The sequence below is a fragment of the Lonchura striata genome, chromosome 3 (assembly GCF_046129695.1).
Source record: "Lonchura striata isolate bLonStr1 chromosome 3, bLonStr1.mat, whole genome shotgun sequence".
Lineage (NCBI taxonomy): Eukaryota > Metazoa > Chordata > Aves > Passeriformes > Estrildidae > Lonchura > Lonchura striata.
In genome coordinates, this window is record NC_134605.1 from 12,773,101 (window position 1) to 12,797,196 (window position 24,096).

The window sequence follows — 24,096 nt, forward strand, 5'->3', positions numbered from 1 at the left end:
TGATCACCTGAGTGTGTCTTTATTTGCCAGTATACACATCGTATAGAACATTGTCACACTGGTTAAAGTTCTCTAAGCAGAAGGTTCATGACATCAACAAAGACTGTAGGGGACAGAAAGGGAGTCAGGGAAACTTAGGAAATTTGTAAACAGAGCCAAAATGTGTGTGAGGGCTAGGATTACCTTGCCAAAATTAAAAAATATTTTTTTCTTTAATGCAGACAGTGGTTCCAAAAGTTGACCAAACGTTACTATCTTCTGAACAGTGAAGTCTGTTTTTGTTTACAAGATAATGAAATCCAAAGGAAAGGGACAACAAAAGGTTTTAAAAGTGATTTTTCCTTTTTTAAAAATATTTTCCAGCAATTAAATTCACATGCAAAAAGCTGATTTCACGTACAGAAAATACTTTGAAATATCCGAAGTCGTCAAACTGACAAAAATTACATTTCACAGAGATAAACAAAATACAAATCCACAGCTGCAAAGTTTCAGATATGCAAAATGACTATTATAATGTTGTGATAGATCCAAGGTTTGAAAATATACTACAGCATGTTTCAATCAAACTAACATGGGATTGAAGTTACCTGTGCTGTACAGGTAAATACAACTAAAACCAGCTGGTGGCATTCTGGCTCTCCCCAGAACAGGAATGGGATGTGTTCACTGAAAGTCCAGGGTTTTTTTTTACAGAAAGAGAACTGACAACATTAAACTGATCTTGCACACTGGAAACCCTCAAGATTAATACACAGTAGCACAAAAATGATAAAAGTAGTTTTTTGCTAGGTAATAAGAAAGAAACCAAAACAACAAGTATCTGACAACACTCAACTGGAGATACTGTAGATACAGCGTGACATTAATTATAAATCCCTCTGGGGACACACCACGTGCAGATCTGCACATTCATCGCCAGAGCTCCTGGCTTCACCTGATGTGGACTGAAATGCCATGAAATGTATGTCTTCATCTGCATTATAATGACAGTTTCAAACAAAGTTCTCAGGCTTTAATAAGCTGCATAAACAGCTGCAAACAGTCATTTGCTCTAATTATGTTGCTGTCAAAATGTTAAAAAAAAAAAAAGGAATTTTTTTAGGGGAATTTTAATTACTGCTTATTCAATTTTAAAAAGGAACAGAAAAGAAAAGCAGTTCAAGGAATACTGAAAATCTGTGTGAATCAGTCACAGGTTTAGTTAAGGGCACCAAGGTTCTGTACAGAAATGAATATATGAAAACAAAAATAAATTCAAGAAAGGAAACGAGCACTGATGCTTCACCTCTAAAACATTTAGCAAAAATGCCTTTTTTTGTGCATATAATTAGGAGCATGATTGATAACACAACTGCAATGTACCCATTTTCTACAGTCTTTGACTGATATATAAAAATAATTCCATTACTTCTGAGACAAACAGGACTTGCAAATATAATTTATTCCCATTGAAACTGTGCTTGGTGTCTTAGATGTTTAAGGCTACACATGCATTGAAATTTAAGGAATTTCAGGTTGAAACAGTAGTTGAAACCTGTGTTATATTACAGAAGTTGTACAATGAAGGGACACTGGTAGGAAAGGTACATATGATGCAGCATCAGTCTGTTCCTATGAGACCAGCATACACCAGATAATTATTGTACAACATCAGGACTTCAGACACAGGAAAGCCAAATCTGTTCTTAAAGCAGCACACTTGAGATATAGGTAGAACATGGTAAACCAAGCTAATCCAACAGCACTTACTGACTGATATTTCTGTTTGTGATAGGATTTTGATTAAAATGCACCAAGAAACACAACCCAAACACTTTGCTACTGACACAACAATGCACATCCAGCCAGAAAAGAGGTATTTGGAATTCTCAGCTGGGAGTCACATTTACAGAAGCCTATATTATATTTTTTAACAGAGACCCATCATCTAACTTTTGTCTTTAAGTAATTGTGAGTCCAAACATTATTTGTCCAAATAATTAGAAACAGGCTTGGTTCTTTGGTTAACACCATGTGACTTACATCAGACACAGGAATCAATTAAGAATAAACAGGCATATGGGGAAGTTTTTTTGGACGAGGGGTGGGGGAGAGGAAGGAAAGGAGAAAACTTCAAATTCAGAGAAATGCATTGTGTTAAACTGAACTGCCCTTTGAAACCTCCTGGACTAGGAATAATCAGTTTAAGACATCTCTTCAGTTGCAGTGACATTGCTTACACACCATTATTTCAGTTTCTCTACATATTAAGTTTCATACAAAAGAAGGAAGGCACCGAGTGCATCGGTGACGTACAGGCAGTATAAAAGTATGCAAGAAAATGCTACATACTGTATATTTCAGACCTTTTAGAAATGTGGTGAATGTGTGCTATCTCTATGCAATATAATGCTTCACAAATCCAACTCCTTATATCCGAATGAAAGAATGAATTAAAATGTGAAACACATTTTAATAATCTTGCTGGTAACAGCACAATTCAATATTTGTCTTCACTAAGATCAGTTATTAGCTTATAGTAACCAGAAAAACAAGTTCAAAATCACTGAAGATCAAGGGAACTATAATCTAAAACTACATTTTGGGACAGAGCCAGCAGCCTTTACTCATGACAGATGTTCCACTAAGAATGGAGAGGAGGCTCAGTTTTACCACTGTTATTCATGTTAATAGTGCCTTTCTCTGAGACATCCCCATAAATAGATGGAAGTGCTTACAGGGAAAGGTCCTACACAGCATGAAAGACATCTGGTTAAACCAGGACCTGAGTAAAAGGCAGAAGGTTCAGGCCCTTAGTCATTATATTAGCACTTTTGATTGCGTTAACAGTGATATAGCTTGCTCATAGAGCATTTAATTTCACATTGTTAAATCATCTTATATAAAAATAGGTAAGAAAGCTCTGTAAGAAAGTATATATACTATATAAGGAGAAACCTCTCCTTAAAAAAAGCAAATAAAGGGAAAAATTGAATAAAATGCTTCACTAATTACACTTTGTCATGAAAATCACATTAAAAACATTTATCATAAACGAAACAGTACTGAGCACTAATGAACCTGGTGGTTTACTGGAAAGGACAGCAAACTAGCTGTATAGTAAAAAAAGATCATTGCTCTATCTCCTTTTTTGTAAATATTCCCTAATACATTCAGCTGCTTATAAATTTTCTTAAAATGTCATAGTAAGCCATTTGTAAAATCGACCATCAAAACTGGTTCAAAGCCCTGCTCCTTGCTTGTACTATGGCTTAGAGATTACATCTCAAAGCTATGATAATATACTTCTAGTTCATTCTGCAAATCCATTCAAATTCACACTCTGGAAATGGACCAAAAGTTAAAAAGCAATCCACTTTAGACCCTCAGCATGCAGTCAGTGTCCACGGGGTTTGCAAAACACAGAAGAAATTATATTGATACAATGGGCAAGACTCTTGTTCTCAGATACAAGAGAGAAAAGGATGACATTAATTACATCCCTGAATGTCCATGAGGTATTCCTTCAGTGGTATGGTATTACTGCTTCTGCTCTCCTGAGTATGGCCTTTATGCCAGCTCGGCCAGTAGATGCTTCCAAGGAAATGAATTAATCCTTCTTGCTATGAGACAGCTTTGCCTTTTGTCTGGGCAGAGCTGTCTCCTGATCTTCATTCCTACAGGAGCAGTTCCAGTCACTTTCCTGACTCCTGGCCCATTCCTTAGCATAAAGACCATGTATCTATATCAATCCAGCATAAGCCTGAACAGCAAAACCTGATCCTGCATGTACCAGGCCCATCACTTCAGTCACACCACATAAGAACTAAGCTTGCCAGCACTCATAATTGTGCCATATTCAGGTAGACATAATATAAGCAGATACTCGTGCATAAGATTTCTGCATAGTCTGCAGAAAGGAAGAAACCCTGCTTGAATTTAAGGAGGGGCAGTGATAAGTTCTTAAGGCTAAACTAATCCATGTCACTGTAGGACAGTTGGCACTTGCCCTACTCACCCAAGGCAAATAAAAAACCACCTACCCTCTGTAAAATACACTGGTTTAGAAGCCACACAATGTCCACGGAGACCAGCACTGCTCTGAATGCATGAACTCCACAACTCACATGTCACAGTTTGTCTGAGCAGGGCCCTCCAAGGGCCACAGGGTTCCAAGAGAGGAATTTAAGTCACTGTTGCTGCTACTGTAAGAAGCCATCTCTTATTTTAATGCCCTTGCTCTCAGATGACATCTCTTCAATGGGTGGTGGTGATTCACTGACAAGGAAATGCTCCTGTGACTCTTCCCTCAAGAACTACCATCAGGACAAAGTAATCTGTAATCTACTACAAAATGTACTACAAAATCTAGCAGTTGAGTTAAAGACCAAAAAATCAGAAGATTCTTGATGGCTCCTTCTAACAATAAACATTGCTGAATGTTCCAGCTAAAACGATCAAGATGTTTAGGGACTGCTTTAACATTTTTAATAATGTTTGAAAAATATTGCAACAGCTGAGGAAAAGAAGAAACAAAAATAGGAGATAATGATTAAATAACAAGTCTGTGACAGTATCTGGATGTTTGGCTTTTTGCCTCCATTCATAATTGAAATCATATTTGCCTGTGTTGCAGGTGCCAGGCTGTACCACCCCTCTACCCTCCCAGTCCTATTGCTCTTCACACCTTCAGGTGCTCTCCTCTTGAAGCCCATGGGTTCCTCTCACTAACATTAAAGGCAGGCAGGCATGCACATCAGTGGGAAAATTAAAAGGATGTTTAACTGTTATTGAGAATTCAGCTTCAGAAGGAAGTCAGTCTGCCTTACAAACAAGTGAGAAGCCAGGATTTTAAAGACTGCTATAAACAGCTCAGCTTTTCTTCCTCCAGAAAAATGTTGTAAGTAGAGGGCTCAATACAACTCTGAGTTCAGCAAAAAGGCATTCTGTTTTAGTTTCAAGCTGGATCAGCTCAGGCCAAATGGCTTCCCCTCAAACCTCATTCCCTGATCTTACCCCACACTTTTTGTTAGAATTGGGATGTGTAAGAGTGCTCTGTACTCAATACCTACATGAAAATGTCTCCCTCAAAGAAGTTTTCTTCTTCTGGTTCGCTATATTAAAACTGATGGTTTGCATTTCAGAAATCTTTGTGAGTTGGAGAGGTGACATAAATTTTGCATCAGTACCCTAAAGTACAGAGTATCCCTTACCTCTATGGTCCAGTGACTGCCACAGGTAGCTTTTCAGGGCCATGGGGAGTTTGCAGGAGTGTGCCATTGGGGAGAAAAGAGAATAAATCAAGAACACAAACACAAATTTTAGACAACAAAAGAATTGCTCCAAAAATGTGAAAATTGGAAGGTACTGATGCTGACACTGCATCTGTCATCAAAATTCATTGTAAAAATTTACAGGCAAAAATATTTCCAACAGTAAATGCCATATAATCTTGTTTTCAGCTCAAGTATTTTCTAAATTGATAACAATGTTTAGCTCCCACAAAAGAACGTATGTTCATTCCAAGGACTGTCCAAATTTCCAAATCTAATTACTAATGAGTTTAGTGGACTTCCATTTCATTTAGAAATGGTGTCATATTTCTCCCATATTAGAGCTTACCCCTTGCCTTACTTCCGACTTGCTTTGCAGTCAGACCTCACAGTGCAGCTACAGCGTGGACATCTCACATCCTGAGCAGGAGGCAGCAGCATGGAGACCAAGCTTTGCATCTTTCCAGCTCCCCTGGCTCCCTGTGCCCCTGGCTGAGCAGGAGCAGCAGGATGGCTCTGCTGTCCTCCTGCTCCACAGGGTGTGGGAGACAGCGATGTCCTGCAGGCACTGCACAACCTCTCCTCCTTCGGTGCACTCATTCCACGCTTGCCTGTCCTGCCCTTCACAGCCTTGCCCTTAACAGAAAGGAACTGTCCAACTTTTTCACATTTATACTACTTTAGGAGGACCTATGTGAAATGTTGTAAGCACTAAACCAAACAGATCATATACAGAAAGGATGCAATACTTCCAAGAATAGAATCTGTAGGAACGTCACTGTTCTACAATTATTTAAGGCTACACTGACAGGAAACAGATTCAATTCAAGATCTGCAATTTCTACATGGTTTGCTGGCACATAGAAAAGTAACTAATTTGATACATTTTTTCAAGTACTTACTGTACTTTTGGACAAAGGCAAACAACAAAAAGCTATGAAGAAAACACAGTCAGCTCCGGGAAATATACAAGTGCCTCTAATTTGTTACTGATACTTTGTTCTTCAGCAATTCTGTTCCATGCTTAAGACCTAACTGAATGCACAAAACCACAACTGTGTGTGCAAGCCCTTATGTAGGTTTAAAAAACCCACAACAGATGAAGGCAGATTTCAAATACAAAGGTATAGCTTTGCATAAGCAATGAAAAACAAAATTACAAACAAATCAAATCATAAGAATAGGTTCTAGGAAGAAAAAAACAACATGACAACTAGGGGTACTACAATTAACTCACAAAAATCCCAAGGTGAATCCAATTATTGATGTGACTGGTTTTGCACAGCAAATCCATGTTCTACTGTGTCAAAATTAAACATTCATTTCCATTCTTTAAACATTCTGTTTCTAGCTTCTGCACAGTATACATCCAAGTAAACCAATCCTTCTTCTGTGAAGCATAGACCGGTCCCAGATACTTTAGAAAGAGTCTTAGAGAGAGATTCTTCTTCCCAAATGAGCCCATCGCAGAGCACCATAAATCTCTGTTGTGTCTCAATTAAGATTTCAGTGCCTTGGAAATCTAAATGATAAAATGCAAAGCTGAAGCAATGCAACCTACAAACAGAAACCCAAATCATGACACAGTTATGTTTAGTTTGGTTCTGTAAGAGGTTATTTGCTGAACCTTCCAAACTGACTTCTTCATTTGTTCTGTGATGATATCAAGTATGTTCTCCACTGGAATTACCTGTATATTTTGCCCAGTTCTTGCTGTTCAATATTGTACATTACTTTAAATAACAAAACCTGTACAAATAGACAACCATCAAGAGACAATTCTCAGTTTTAGGAAAGAGCATCTAAATATCCACAAACAGAATAGATAAAAGCACTTCAACATCCAGTGAAAACTGCTTCACAACAGCTTCTACGTCATTGCTTCTATTATATGGAAAGCTGAAAAGATTGTGAAAAATTGAGCATTTTCCTTATGCATATTAAATTAATGCTGATTTTGTATTAAATTCTACACTCAACATTACATTTCTCAAACTGGACTAACAAAAGTGACTGAGAGAGACAACCTGCATTGTATTACTGCAAGACCATTCCTGTTTAAAAAGAAAGTTTTTGCATTATTTGTATTTTGTAAATAAAGCTTCTGTAAATGAAGCAGCAGTGCAATATCAGGAGGAAAAAACCCCAAAAACCAAAGGTCTGTAATAATGTTTAAGTCTTCAAATCAACAAAAACTGAAAGCCTGGCTCTGCAAATAAATCACTCTAACGACACGAAATAAACCAAGATGTGGAATTGCAAAATCCTTTAAAAAGGACTTAATGAAATTGTTAAATAGTGAGAGAATTTGAGAACCACGTGAGATATCTTTATTACAGCATATGCAGCATCCCCAGTCTCATTGTACTTGACTGTCTGTATACCCCAAAAGCCAGGATTGTTCAAAGGTATTATAAAGGAATTCAAGAGGAACACGTCTGTCTTAATGAGAACACTTGAGACTAACACCAATAGTCTCAACAAAATCCAAAACTTACTCTGCTACCCACCAAGTGCTAGAAGAGTGAATGAGGTCTCATATTATTAAGACATCACTTCCATTTATAAGAAAAAAGAAATTGCTCGTTCTCTTTACAGGAACAATTAAAAAGAAACAAAACTTGTAATTATAAGCAAAAAGAATATTTAAATTGGGAAGCTTTTTAAAAATACATTTATTCAGTAATGCATATTTTTAGTAATATTAATTAGATTCAGCTGTCAATAAATTAGTGTGAATCCAGCTAAAGGCTTTGGGACAAATAGGAACCTCAGAAGCACTGGTATTTCCCCAGTTTTGGTGGATGCCATGAGTGTTTATCTGGTGATAGTGCAGCTTCACAACTGCATCATTAGAAAGCTGTGTTTCCCAACCTGAACATAAGCAAAGCAAACTTCTATTTTGTGTGTGAACATTCGTTCAGCTGCTGGCAAATCACTAGAAAAATAACTTACTGATGTTCTCTTCTTCAAGAAGAAAGGTTAAAACCCCTGGTCTGTTCTCTACTTCCAACAAACAGCATATGGTAATGCCTAAAACAGCTCACAAAAGACCTGAATGGATACCTGTTTCAAGCAAAGCCATAGTATTTTGCACTCATTTTTCAACTGCTGCTACTTCCTTCACAGTCTTTCAACCTAACTTACAACTGCTGACATTTTAAACAAACCTGTATCAATTTGTTTAATGAAAATATATTTTAGTAAAGTCGTGCTCTATGAGCTTCCTACATTGGAATACATGAATAGAGGAAGTGCTTTCAACAGAAAGTTACATAGTTTTACAGTACAACCTGTCTAAGGAGTTTTGGAAGGGACCAAACTGATGATCTGGTCTCTTTGGATTAGGCAGAAGTACAGGCAAGAGGGAAAAACCCATTTTTTGCCATATATAGAGCTTGTTCCTGTCACAGATTGAAGAAACATTAGTTTGATGTCAAAGCTCACCTGATGCCCAAATGCCAGTATTTTTCAAACCAACTGCATATCAAAAAGTGAAAACTTACTTTACCAAGCTCCTGGAAAGAAACTCAGTGCAAAACAACAGTATATTTCTATTTGCTATATTATTAAGTGTTCTTTCACCAGTGTTTTTTCTTATTTTTTTGCTTTTGCTTTACAGACCATTAACTTTTTCTCAAAGTGCAAACTATTGACCTTTAATCTGAATGCAGGCAGGTCAGAAGCTACAGTATTAAAGCAATACAAAAGGTACACAAGGAGGAGCTTACATTAATTTGGAGAACCTCTCACAAAATGTTTCTGAATTGAAAACCACAAAACAAACCCAAACAAATACACCGTCAGGTGGATGGGGAAGGGACTGCTATCGGATCTGTGTTCAGCAAGGGTCCTCTGACACCAAGGAAGTTCATGACACCAAGTGAAGATTCTATATTAAATCCCACCATTTTGCAGGTTGTGCATCCTTTACGATGGAATGTTGACCGCAATTTCCATTTTTTACTCCCACAGCGAATCTGCTGATGTGACCAGGGATGATCATCTTCCAGGAGAACAAGCTCCCTTAGAACCACGGCTGCACTTTCTGCCATCCATTACGATTCCAGTAAAGTATGCCATCTACACACTTGCTGTCCTTTAGATTCCTTCATTTCAGTCCAGTGGTTGAGTTCGTCTTCTCCTGAGCTGTTGAGACCTAAGGAAATCCAGCCTATCATCTCTTTCCGCTTCATGCTGCGCTTATTGTACACGGAGAGGATGAGCGTGACGTCCGAGAGCTGGAACAGTGCCACCTGGAAGACGAAGGTTTCCTTGTACACGGGGTTCGGCTGCCCTCGGCGGATCGAAGTTTTGCATTTGGACATCTCCTGCCCCATGGAGTTCAGCAGTGTTAACTTAACATACGTATCTACGAAAGAAGCCACATCACGGAACGTCAGATACCTCGGAACCAAAGATTTGGAGAATGAGGTTTTTATAGAGAGCAAGGATATGGTGTATACCAGGATGGCTGTAGACAGCTTAGTTGAGACACATGGAGAGGTGACAAGTAAACAAAATATTACAAACACACTAACAAATGAACTAGCTCCAGCACTATGTACATGTGTTAAGTTAAAGGTATACCTCATAATCCTCTTCCCATTGACCCCCCCTTGTTTAGCCTACAAAAACTTAAATTGCATTAACACTTAGCAAGCTCCAACTAGCCACAACACTGTAAGCATACCACTGAAATTTCAAAGAATATGGATAAACAAAGTGGAATAAAGGCAATTAATGAAGACGGGGAAAAAAAATCATGTCAAAATGCAGCGATGATATCAAAACAGCCAGGATAAAATGCTTAAGAATAATCTCTGCATGGATGTGGTTCTCATTTTGGGCTTTTCAGTTTTATTTATTTTGAAAACCAAAATGTAGCAAAGTGCATTCAAAGATGGCAGTTTACACAATACAAAGAACCCTATTATTTCCGAGATTCATGAAGGAATACATTTACTGCATGTTTAAAGAAAAGCAAGTTTTTGCATAATTCAAGATGATTGTTCAAAAAGTAGCTTGTATGGTGCTTTTAAGCATACATTTCAGAAGCTGATGGAAGTAATGTAGTTATCACACATTTATGTTAACATTTGGGTATAAACCCTTGTTTTTAAATGTCAACTTTCATTGGACTAAAAGCACCAAGCCATGTTCCTGCTGAAGGATGTACATTTCATGAAGTTAACTAATTATAGGAAAAATAAACTTGTATAAAACAATCTCGTGTTTAATTTTTATTCCTATATTTTCATATTAATGGATAATATCAATTAAAGGTTGGAGTTTATGTTAAATAACACATTGAGTATTTTCACTTTGCAGGTACACTGAAACCCCAACATCCATAATCAGAGATAAATGCAACTTTTGCATTAGAGAGTGCCACAAAAAATAAACATATACTTTTATAAACTGGTATGGTAGGCAGCTGTGGATATTTTACTGCTGGCAGGTTTCTTTTGCATGAAAAAGACAACATCCAATTAGTTTCTACAGGAACTCACCTCGGATTATATAAACCTGTCCACCTATCAAGTGTTTTAGACAACAGAACAGTCCGTCTGACAACAGGGGGTGGAAAGCAGTAAAAGAAATAATGACCAGATGTCAATAGTTGGGTGAGAGAGGATAAAAGGTTAAAGTTTAAGAGGAAACACTATTCACTGGAGTGGAAGAACATGAAACCTTAACAGCATAGATCAGAAAAAGGACTGAACAAAAGGATTGTTAGGTAAAATTCAATGAAATGGAAATTTTTTGCAGTTTTGGTGTAATCTGTAACAAGAATTACATGGCTTACATAATGGGTTATCTCAGGACTAACAGACACTGGATTCTAAGCCACACTTACCATAGCAAGAATCCTGCAAATGATTAAGTTATAGCAGATTGGGTAAAAAATCACGATATCCTTGTCAAACCTTATGCTTTTTCATGCAAACTCCAGCATATTTAGAAAAACTGCACATTAAAGTAATTCAATTTCATATATTAAAAGCAATAAAATGAAAAATAATTAAACTGAAAACCAAGCTGGTTTTGCCCTTAGCTTTTCTAGTTATTGCTATTTGATTGTAATACTTCAGTTATTGAGTAGTGATGAACTTAAGCAGAAGAATGACTCAGGTAATCTCTAAAAAGAGCTGAGAGATACTTATATCTGAAATTCAGCAATGGGTCTCTATTTAGGATGTAAAGATCTTGCTTATTAAAATCCCCATATCTATGGATTTAATGTGTGTGTGCATGCATACACACACATGCATTTAATATGCAAAAGCTCATACCCTGTTTCAACTAAACCTTAAGAAAAACTGAGAAGCATCTTCTTCTGAGGCAAAAATATTAACTGTCACACAGAGAAACAAAGAAGACACATCCACTGTTACTGTCTGCAGGATTTGGCCCATTTGCCTGTACTCAATTGCTAAATGAGTTATCATGTAATATAAATATGCAGTAGAGGAGCATGTACTAGCAAGAAGTACAAATTTAGTATTTAGTTTGTATTTGCTGCAGTAGCACTTCACAAAAATTCGTAAGTTCCCAAGCCCTAGACTACAGAAATGTGGGAAAGAGTAATTGCTTCCATTTCTATCACAGTTCCTCAATACATGAATAAAAACTGAACTGTTCATATACTTTGCAACACTTCCTAGGATTCTGGACCACTGATAGTCCAAACAACAAATGTGACCAGGATATTTCACCATCATCATCATCATCCTCATCATCATCCTCATCTCTACAGGCCTTAGTTTTCCTTTTGTGGAAATGATGGCACAGATTGAGGCTGGCAGATGTCCATGATCATCAGTTTCCAGCTGTCTAGAAACAGCAGAACTCTGAACCCACATTTGTCTTTACAGAACTGGACTATTGTTATTACGAATATCAAATCTTCCCCCTATCCTTCACAGGGACAAAAGGTAGCATGGAAGCTCTTCCCTCCAAAAAGGTTAGACAGAACATGGTTTTACAGGGCTACGTGCCATGTTCTATACTCCTTTCTTGCAATCTGAAACAGGCTTTTGACCCCAGTGACACTCACCACTGCTAGCTACACAGCATGGGCTCACTGAGCACATTTTGGGAATTAACATACTGGGGAATGAGCATCTCTGTTTTCAAAACAAGTACTGAACCCCTCCTACCTTGCATATTCTAAATATTAAATCAAAACTGGCCATCTCTGACATTCCAGAAAGATAAGAATCTGTTTTTTCTTTAAGGGAACACATGATCTCTTCTCCCACTTTAATTTCTTCCCATACCCTAGGGTCCTTGGACCTCTTTGGCTTTCACCATCTGTTTCTATACTTTGTCTCCAAACTGGTGACTCTGGCGCAGCTACCCAACTATGTAAAAGTATTAGAGATTCATCTGTTGCCTTCCTTCTCTGGCCATGTTAACAAAGTCTGGCTCTGTCAGCGTGAAAAGTATAGAGAAGGCACAGCAGAGTAAGGTGAGCCAACTTGGAATAGAATAAACATGGGTCAAGAAAATGAGAAAGAGGAGAGAACATCAGTATCAACTCTGGCTTACTTCCTAAACTCTGAAGACAAAGTGAGATGTGCAAACCACTTACAAAATGTTGGCAGTTTAGTACATAATCCAGTAATAGATAATCTGCTAGTGCCATACTAATCTGGGGCTTAAAACCAGAAAGAGTAGCTAAAACCTGAGCCTCCTGACAAAATCAAAAGGAACAGGTGAGCATTTCTTATTTACACTTGTGCAAATCAGACACACCATCTTACAAACAATAAAAATCATTTAAAAAATAGAAAAAAGAAAAATAATCTTGTTATTGAACTTTCTCAAGCTATATCAAAGAGCTAGAGCCAATAACAACATTCTCTCCCTGTGACATTCCATCTGGCTCCACTTAAGAAGTATATAAAGTTCATAGATATTTCACACGTGTATTTTTGAACAAATGCTTGAAGACACAATTCAAGTCCTTTCTGATGCTGAACATTCCTCCTGTACAGTAAATATGCCAAAGGCCTCAAGTGGTTGCTCCTTGTCTTTACTGACATTCCCAAATTACATATATTACCACATATATACAGGCACATAGGCAATTAAAGACTGCAGTATCAACCCCTCCAGGGACAGCAATAACTGATCAGAATGTTTATATTAATATTAACTGGCATGTACTTTCTCTTTAAACACTGACTTTTTTTATTCTTGGCCTGTGATGTGAGGCATTAGTAATTTAGCAATTAATCATTATGATAAAGGTAATTTATTAGTCAGTCATCATGAAAAATTAAAACAGGCTTGTCAACTTACAATTAATATTTTGAATTTTAGATTTTTGCTATTTCCCAACTGACTAGAAATATAAAACATGAAACAGATTAGTTGATGATTGCTCTATTTCATTTTGATTGGGTAAGACTAAGTGATGAGATTGAAGTCCTTGCTACCGAGAGCCCCACCAGTACAGAAGCATTAGGATGAAAAAAAGATTTTGACTCACTGGGTGGTCTGTTTGCTGCCAAGTTTTTGAAGTGGCTGCCTTTTATCACTTCTGCTGATAATCTTCCAGTTGTAGCATTATAAAGGAGGCCAATAAGGATTTCTGGAGCTGAGCCATGTACCAGTGACTGACAAGAGGAGGTACTTTCACTGCAGGACACTTCTGACATGCTCATTTGAGAGTCACAACCCTATAAAACAGATTAAAAGTTCTGTGTGTCTTTTAGAACAAGGTTACTGGCAAGTCAATTTTTACAATAATGCACAGAAAATTCTGAAAGCAACTTAGTCACAATAACAAGTTTCATTCAATCACCCAGTAAGAAATGTACATTCTTAGTATATATTTAATTTGCACGTGGTAGAGGTAATAATAAGGTGGTCTGAAATTAAAACAATTATTAGGTGCTTCATGATTAAGGAGAAATAACACCAGAAGATGAAGAACAGCCTTTATAATTCCTATTTACTTCAATTTCTAAGGCAAGACCTGTAACATAATTTGTCAGCATCCTGGAAAACATTAAAACTTGGATCTTTTACTTTCCAAAAAATAGGGAACACCAGTGGAACCTTGAAGATAATAAACTGCAGAAAATTCTTATTCATCCTTTGTAAAGGTTATTACATCCTGAGAATTTATGAGTAGCAAAATAACAGAACACATGCAATTAGAAAAATGCACTCTGTCTAGCATAAATTAGCTTACAAGGAATTTAACTGGATCCAGGGACACAGAACTGCAATAGTCCCATTGTCTTGGGTGGGAAAAGAATAATGCCATCCAAATCTCAGGAAGCAATGCTTTGATTTCCACCCTGAAAGCTTCCAAAAATTTAGATCTTTCATGCATTCTCACTACATCACATCTTTAATGCGAGCTTCTATTACTAACTTTTATCATTTAAACTCCTCATTATTGGCCATAAAAAAAAGGAAAAAAAAATACTTTCTTTACACTGCCATGCTAATCACACCATGGCCATTCCTATTTTTATTTGCACTAGCACATAAGAGTGATACCACAGAAAACAAAAATCTGGGTGGCAAGTAGCCAATGGAATGACAATGTATTTGGTAACTGAGGATATACTTTTGAATTATCAGCACATCCTTTTATGATTCTCTCAGAAAAAATGTAAATTGGGTCTACAGATTTTGCAAATATGGCTTGACTTATTTGGGAACCTGGCATCACTCTTCCAAAAAGTCATGATGATATTGTGAAGCTGATTCTTCCACATTCCAAATGTCTCTATCATTTCCAGCAACAGCTGACATGGGCATAAGATCAGACCCAAAACCTAAATAGCACAAATCCTCATCCAGATAAATGTTAACTTTATAAGCAAGTAACTTCAGCTGACATACAAAGCTCACATGCATTATAGAAACTCAAATTATAGAAGACATGATACCTACAATAACACCCCTTTTATTGACATTTTAACGAGTTCTTTTCAACAGAACATTTCCCAAAAGTCTAGTAAAAGTTTCAAGTAGCAATCCAGTTTCTCATTATTAAACATTCACTGTTGTTAGCAAATGTATTCTTACTACTGAAGAAGGACCTCAACAAATTTCTCTGACTTCCCTCTCCCAAGCTGCAAATTAAATCTTTGGTTATTTCTCCAACAGCTCTTTATTCAACGTCAAGAATAAATTTCAAACTGCTTGCAAATTGTTAATTGCTGAAAATGAATTACAAATATACATTCATTCTCTGATTCTTGTCATTCATAGAACAGGAAACTTTTGATTCCTAACTTCAACAGAAGGAACAAAATGGAAAGTTTAAAAGAAAGATGACTTCATTCAGCAATCACAGTATACACTGCACACTTGAAAGCCCCAGCCTGTTCACAACAGCAGCTATTACTTAAGCTTTCTGGTCTTTTAAAATTCTAACACGTTATCCCCATGGTGCTTGTTCACCCTTTTTTCCTTTTTTTTTTTTTTTGAGCGAGGAATTTTAGCACAGTCCACCTGACACTGTTCAAAGCTCAGGTCTCAAATTTGATTGAGATCATGCTGCAAGCCCACAAAAAAAAAAGATGCAACACAAAGAAGGCAGCTGAGTTACACTGTCCTCAAATCCTCCAAGGGTTTTGACATGCTGAGAGAAGGTGATGATAGCACCTTCTCCTAATTGGATTTATTTGTACAGTTACTGATGTCCTAAAAGGGACTTAGAAACCAGTTTATGACAGAGTCAAACTCACTACACTGGGTATCAGAGTAAGGTTTAGCCTGTTAAAAACAGTGAATAGTAAATGAGTGACTACTGAGCAGAAATGAGTCCTGAAGTACCAGGAAAAAGAAGACAAGTAGCTTCTGTGTGGTGTAATAGGAAGGAGGAAAATAATTGAAAAATCAAATTTGTGGTATTCCAAAGGTACATATGCATGGGCTAGAAATATCATTCCTTTACAGCAGAATCTGGAGTAGAAAGGAGAAGGACAAGACTGCCTTTTTCAAGGCCAAGCAAAAAGATCACACCAGCTGAATGGTGGGTTGAGAAGACCACAGTGATGCTTCAGAACTCTAAGTGGATGGAAATGGAACTAAATGACTGTACCTTAGAAGTGTTGCACAGAAAGAACTGGTAGATGTAAGCTAAATGAAAATCTGGAGAGAGCATCTAACTTAAATATTCTCCTACAATATTTTCTAAGCCAAATTATTTTTGCAGGTTTGAGAAAAACAAATTAATGTTGTTTAATCCTTATTTTATAATAAACTTATGGATCTCCTTCCTACAAAACTGTGGGGACATAGACAAGACATGAAAATAAAGCAATCAAATCCACTAAAGGAAAAATCTAAACAGCACTTAGTTTTCCTTTTCACTCTAAAATAACTGAACCTTAAATTCTTTTTGTTTCATGCTGACCCAAATGGTTATGAACTGGAAAATCCCAGTACAAGAGAAAGTGAAATGTTAAGAAGGAAAATTAAGCAGATTAGAAGACAGAATGATTTTACTGGGTAAAAAAAAAAAAATTAAAACAACATTAACAAAAGTATACTTTCTGTGGCTATAACAAGGAAGAAAACAGAGGATTTAGGGACAAGTATGTAAAAGACCTGAGGCAAAGGGGAGAGCAAGATTGCATTTTGTCAGTTTTCTTTTAAAAGAAAACAAAAATGTTATAAGGAAGAGAAGAAACCAGAATCATGAATCGCAAGAGACAGCTGAGATCAACTGGGCTCAGATCAACAACTAAAGAAAGACTTTCCATTGCAAGACAAAGTTAAAAGCAGAGATATTGAGTATTATTAGATGTCTTCTCGAAAGTATTTTCTGCAGCAAAGAGTTTATTGTTCACATTGTGAAAATCCAGTCATTGTTTTAGGAGGATACTCCATGACAATGACATCTGTGGGTAAGTAACCTGACTTAGTGCTAAGTCATATGCTGCACTAGAAGTGGAAATCACAGCTTCATTGAAGTTTTTGTTTAGAGGGGTTTTTTTCTGTTTACACAAGTCAGAATTCTAGAAGAGCACTAACAAACTCATCAAGAAAAAAAGACAGAAAAGAAGTTACACTTTTACCTGATCAAAAGACAACCTTCAAAATCAAGTGTGAAATTGTAAAATATTAACACTGAAATTGCTCATTGGTACAACATGAATATTAATGGACCTCCAGCGACAACATTACAGTGTAACGAGGTGCTTTTTACAGTGCAACGAGGTGCTTTTCACCTCCATGCAGTATTCTGTATTCAATCTGTCTGTAAAGCTATCTGTAACACTTTGGTACTGCTGCTTCCCTGTGGGAAACTTAAGATTCAAACCAAAAGTTACTATTGGTTTGAAATTATTGTCTATGTAAGTTTATTTCCATAAAGCTTCCTTCTCATCCTCTATAAACACTGTGTGTAATTTAACAAGCAAGGAAAGAAGGACTAAGGTTCCATAAGAGCAAAGGCTTTTCAAGGTCAGTGAGGAAACAGAAGAGCCTAGTGAGAACTGTCACAAAACCTTGTATGTGAATTTTTAAGAACTTAGATGAACCGTCAAAGTGTTACTGATCTGCCCACAGTGCAAGAAACTGTCTCTTGAGGTTGTCTCCAGGATATTAATACTAAATCCTGAACTCTTTTTGTCAATTTAGCCATAAATTAACAGTGGGCACTGTAAAAGAAAAAACAACAAAAAAAAAAAAATGGAGCCTATTACAAATATTTGGTTCATATATCTGTCTTACTGCAGTATATAAAAAATGTTCAGCTTTTGAATTGTCTAACACAAAGCTGTGTGCAAAAGACCTAAACCTTTCCTACACCACAGGATAGTACTTTGTAATAAAGTTAGTCTGATTTTATTTGATCAACACTAACAAGAATTGCTGCCTTCCACTGGATTGTAAAAGTAGTATGTGTCATATTCTACAAAAACTTAATTACTCATTCTCCAAACTATTGTCCTTGATAATTTCTTGCATATATTATCTGGGGAAGAGACATTACTTCTTAATAAATATATAATAAAAAACATTCCCATTAAGCAGGCTTTGTATTTCCTATGTTCCCATTGTACAAGAATTGGCAATCAAAAAAAGAACACTCTTTTTTCCCCGTCATACCAATGGACATGAACACATAAAATGCATGATGTCAGACTTCAGCCCCTGAGAAGCATTTTCAATAGTGTTTTTCTCTCCCCTCTTACAACACAGAGAATAATCTATTTGCATCCGTGGTAATATATGTAAAATGCATTTATTTGTCTTCCTTCCCCACAATTCCATGGAAACGCTGTATTTTTTGCTTACATATTCATTTCCTACTGTTATTTTTCTATACCCTGAAGTTCTGCTCATAAATTCTGCTCTTAAGCCAGCTGGAATTAATGACAGGGAATAATGTGGCCATGCTCTCAAGGCTGTTAAAGTTCATTTTCCTCAATGCACAGGTTACAATTATATCTCTATAGGCTTACAAAACAAGAGCATCTGATTCTTTTGGCTTTTCAAAAAATACACAGAAGAGATGAAACCTTGCTGACAATCTTCAGCAACAAAAATCTGATTCACAGCATGTTACTTGTCAAAATGTCTCTCTCCAATTTTAAATGTTAATGTTATACCACTAATCTCTTAAAGAACTTTTTTGCACATTACTTTTTCTACTTCTAGATCAATACAACTGAGAGGTTAGGGAAGAAAATGTGAATCCTAGCAGGCAAAGGGGGGCCCCCAATCCAGGTCTCCAATAGTTTTTAGATGAAAGCATCCATCTCTCTCAATCACCACCCTAGGGTTGAACCCTGAAGCTCCCATTCCCTTCTGAGCTTGATGAGGTGAGGAGAGCACCCAAGCCCCACAGGGGCTCCAGACCACCTCTCAAGAGGAGAAAACCAAACTTAAGGGCTCCACATCCTTCATTAGTGGCTTCAGCACCACATCGTTTACACGTTTCACAGCTAAAATGCCCTTGAAAAAATATCAGGATCATTCCGGGGAAAAGAGAACTTAAACCACCTGATGAACTCCGCCCTGAAAATGGAAGAATGTAAAATAATTAGGAATCTCAAAGTTTAAAATGTCCTGTACTGCACTGTAAAATGTACTGTAATGTCCTGTCCCGTACTGTAAAATTTGGAGAACACACAGTTATCAGTATTTTGCTTTAAATTTATAATCTGAACTTGCAAACATTGAAACATATAGCTTTTAAGCATTTCACAAAGATTCAAGTTTAGGAAAGTATCATTATCTATGACAGGTAATTATTTGGGTTTTTGCTTAATAGCTTCCTTGAAGCATGTTCCAATTAAGTATAATGTGCATTTTTATTCATGTACTTAACACTTTACAGCATTACTAAGTCAACTTAAATCACAAACATGAAACTAAATAGTCTAATAATCTTTCCATTATGCAACTTGATCTTAGGGGGGAAAAAAACCCCAACATTTATTTTGGGTAAAATGGCATGCTTTAAATATTACCAGGACTTCCTAGTCAAAAATTCCAATTTTAGAAAATAAATCCACTCAACTTTAATGATATTCACATCAAATACTGATTGTTTTGATTATTAAATACCATTAATGTAGTTGAAAATCAGATTATTTGAAATGATAATATTCCCATTTCTCATCAAAAGCTTCTGTTCTACCTCATTTTTTACTCTTAAGAGAGAAAAACTTCTGGATGCAGAATTCTAAAAACCACATAATTTTCACACAGATGGAACACTGAAAAACTGAGATCAAATTAAAATTCTTTGATTCACTACAAGTATGTAAAACAAAGGTATTTCAAGTGCGTTTTCACATTATCAAAGGACTAAAACCTTAAAAATTCTATACACATCTTTAATTTACCAAAGACATTACAAAAGACTTCCTAAGATACATTATGATAATACAGAAATTTTAATTTCAAAATAATTCAAAATTATTAGTTTAAAAAAACGAAGATTCTTGTGGGATTTCTAGTAAGAATGCTGTATTGATAAAGAAAGGCTTGGTTTCAAATTTAAGATACTATAATTTAGCAATCATATTAAAATAACAACATGAAATTTACATATTCTTAATTATGGCAAATCAACAGCCAGCTTTTCTGAAAGATTTTGAACAAGTTCGAGAGAATTCTGTATTGTTTTTCCTCTCTCATGACAATTTGCTGTTAGTACTTTGTGCCTAAATTTTTTTTAAATTATCAGCTCTGCAGAACAAAACATTAATTTTCTACTGAAAGAGAAACATTTTCAGTTTTCTGTAACTTCTATTAGTCTATTCTGAAATAACACCCTTGGCAGATGACAAAAGGTCACCTGGTTGTTCCACAGACATAATGGGCTTGAAATTTGCAGAGCAAACCCAAGCAGCAGTTGGAGGAGGCAATTGGAAATGAACCTACAATGCAATTTACAGCATTTGCAAAAGTACTGTTTTTACACTGCAGATGTCTAGAAGCTTTTTATACAGCCATGGACCAGGGGAGGAAAAGAGGCAAGAGGCCTTTTATTACTGAATTCTGCTTTCTGTGATAAGACAGGTACATAAAGAAACATTCAAGCACTAAAAGCTGTTAGATATTTGTGTTAGCAATTTAGGTAAGAATATCTGACACAAAATGCAGAGATTTTACATGCACTCCTGATAAAGCTACTCTAACAGTTCCCACCCAGATCCACTCACACATTCCCCTCTCTTTACTCCCTGTCAAATATGTAAGGTTATAGAGACATTACTGTAGGACAGCTTCCAACACCACAGACTTCTTTAAATGACAATGCTCTGTCCAGTTGGATTGAGTCTATGCTTATTGGGGAAATCAATGGCAAATAATTTCATTTTTCTCTTGATTACACCCTTTCAGTCTGGGAAAAGAGAACGATTCAGTGGTCAAACAGTAAGCACAATTTATGAGTAGTTAATCTATGGATTAGTATTTGATTGCATAAACATATAGGCAATTATTTTTCACAATGAACAAACCCATATCATTAACTGTACATTTAGAATGCATTAGTCAGGTAAGCTCTTTGTAATTAACAAAGAGTAAATTGCTAGTGGTGGCCTTTTGATTTGCTCAGGTCACATTTAATCTCATGATCAGAGGACCACCAAGAGTCTCCAGTCAGAAGGAATCTACTTCAGTTCTTAGAGCTATCCTACACAAAAAAAAAGTGGAAAAGATAAACTGGATTCTCCTGGGGCCAGTTGACAGCTGATTAAGCCCAACAGAAAGACAGGAGCTGTGAAAGATTCAGCTCAAGGTCAAATGATATAAAGGGCAAGCCTGACAAGGGGCTGAGACACTCTGACTAAAAGGATCCCTATGAACAGAAATGCTTACCTGATACTAAATACAGGCTGCTTGAATATACAAAAGAAGTGATTACCTGAGAATCCTCAAGTCTGAAATGAAGAATGATAATGAAGACAATTTATGTTATACTGTAAAGCCCACCAGAATAATATAAAGAATCACATAGTAAATAAATCAAAAACTAATTCAAAAGTTCCACAACCACATGCATTATGAATTTCCAGACTAGATGACTTCATCTGTTTGTGCAAAATCTTCTGATTAGGACTTCCCTCAATGGAAATAAATCTAAGGAAAGTGGTGCACATGCTTCTGCTGAAGGGTGCTCAAAACTGCAAATATAACCAATTCTGTATTTTGACCTTTCCTAGCTTTCTTGAAAGACAGTAACAAATGTGAGAAGATATTTGTGTGTACATATATATGCAAACAAGAAGAGTCAAAATCATAAGAAAACAAAATATTTGGGAAATTTAGCATCTCTAAAAGAACCAGAAATTTCACTTGGGCTGATAAGATAAAGAATGTACATACACTGAATGAGCTACTTGAGAAAGGTTTAAGCAGCAGCTCATAGTCTTCAAGAGTGGAATTTCATACAAGGGACAACCTTGATAATCTTTAACTTTTAACTTCTAAACTTTCACTTCTAGGAAATGTACAGCATAATTTTCCTTACTGCTCTTAGAAATCACAATCCAGGTTGGGAGACCATACTTTTGTGACAGAATGATAGAATTTCACAGTTATCTCACGTTTTTAGCTTTATGTATTGGTAAGTTTTCTCTATTTTATTTTTTTAAAGATGAGCAAAACGAGACATAGAATCCTAGACAATATGTTTGCCACTGATGGACTGGCTTTTCTGACTAAGAGTATTGCTCAAGAGGATTATTATGAGTTAATCTAGAGCAGCCATTCACAGCCTGTCATTTGACTGGAGGCATTGTAGTGGCTGAAAAGCATCATCGTACACCCAAAATAGTAAACACGTCTGAAACATAGCTCCCATTATTTGCAAATATCAAAGATTGTAGGGATCAAGTTGAATAAGTAACTTCTTTGAAGCAACTCATTAATTGAAGGCAAAACATGCCTGTTTTTAAATTGTTATTTTACTCTGTGTGACCAAGTGATGAATTTGATGTCTAGATGAAATTCTTTACATTGTTGACTTAAAAAAATTCTCCCAATATCCTGCATTCAGGATTATGGCAATAGATTTCACTACCCATGTAGGTACTTGTTTTCCATCTGTGTATCAGCAAGGGCGTTGAAAGTCAATTTTTTTAACCTCAGCCACACCACCAAGAAGACAATGACTGCTGCTTGCCAGTGCTGCCATGCAATGTTACACAAGCAGCCAAACTCAGGGAGAAAGAAGGCTTTGTTTGCCAAATACTGCCAAGTTCTCCTGCAGCCTCACTAACATTGTCACTACCTTCCAATCACCTAAAATTCTCTTCAAACTTATGGCAGGAGTCATCTTTCTTATTGTATCAAAGGATCGATTCTGATTTTCTGTGTATTACTGCCACTAACTGAGATGAATTGAGTAAGTTATTCCTAAGATAAAATGTGCACAGAGTTTAAACATAATTGTCCCTCACTTTGATGGACATAATTTATACAAGCTAACCAATAATATTTTTATATTATCACATAGGAAATCTTTGAATTTAGGTAGAATTCAAGTTAAAATACTAAGAACAAAATATTCTGCCTTTTTGTTTCTTCCCTAGACAAGTCTTAGTCCTTTTTCTTATTAGCAGCTTAAAGTATCATGCTGCTATCTAATAAAGCTCTGTTTATACATACGAATTTCAGTATTTAGCCTTCCAAATACAATCCTGGATAGATCATGCCATAAGAACACAGTACTATGGTCACTAGTAGTGACTCTTCTAGTTTGCACAAAACCTGACAGCTTGACTCTATAATGGATACAAAACAGAAATGTCACTCTGAAAGCCTTTATCCCTGCAAAGTTTATGAGCTGATAAACATTACCCAGAATACTGAAGATATACCACACATAAAGGCTAACATGAAATAAAGGCCTTAAGCACAGTGTATAAACCAGTGCACACTAAATGTTTAATCACTGTCCTCATAGTGGAGAGTGCATATGTGTGTGTGTGCAAGAATGAGCATTTTTATATACTGCATGCATAATTGCCATCACTCAAAAAAGCTAATTAAAATAATTATCCAGACAGTCTGAAGCTTTATAGTAAAGAGGTACAAAACAATCTTTTAAACACCTATGACTGCCTTCACTGTTGGTTCTTTCTTATGGGGATCCCACTGGGAGTTCAAGATGTTAGAAATGGAGAATGCTACAGAAAGAAAAAAAAAATTAATTCTTCCCAGTAAACGCCTTGTAATTTGATGATACATAATGAATGATTACTAGATTTGCTTAGCAGCAAGAGGTATGTTTCAGTCACCCAAACAGTACTTTGCAAATCAATAACAAAATAAAAGCCATGATTGATTGTTGTTATTCTACACCAAAAAGCAACCTATGGGATGGTGAAAGGGATTA

General features: G+C 36.3%; 1 protein-coding gene across 4 annotated transcripts in view; it reads right to left on the reverse strand.

Annotated features, from left to right (window-relative positions):
* The window catches only part of SYT14 (synaptotagmin 14), an 87,299-nt gene continuing 63,203 nt past the window's right edge, over positions 1–24,096 (reverse strand). For 2 of the 4 annotated variants that reach the window (XM_021547607.3, XM_021547604.3), the window contains 3 exons: positions 13,756–13,945; positions 10,769–10,825; positions 1–9,627 (listed from right to left, as the gene is read on the reverse strand). In XM_021547607.3, the coding sequence (XP_021403282.1) occupies positions 9,314–9,627; positions 10,769–10,825; positions 13,756–13,945 (561 nt within the window). In that variant the 3' untranslated portion in view covers positions 1–9,313. The remainder of the gene's footprint in view (positions 9,628–10,768; positions 10,826–13,755; positions 13,946–24,096) is intronic. The other 2 variants (XM_021547605.3, XM_077781897.1) reach the window with 1 other exon arrangement.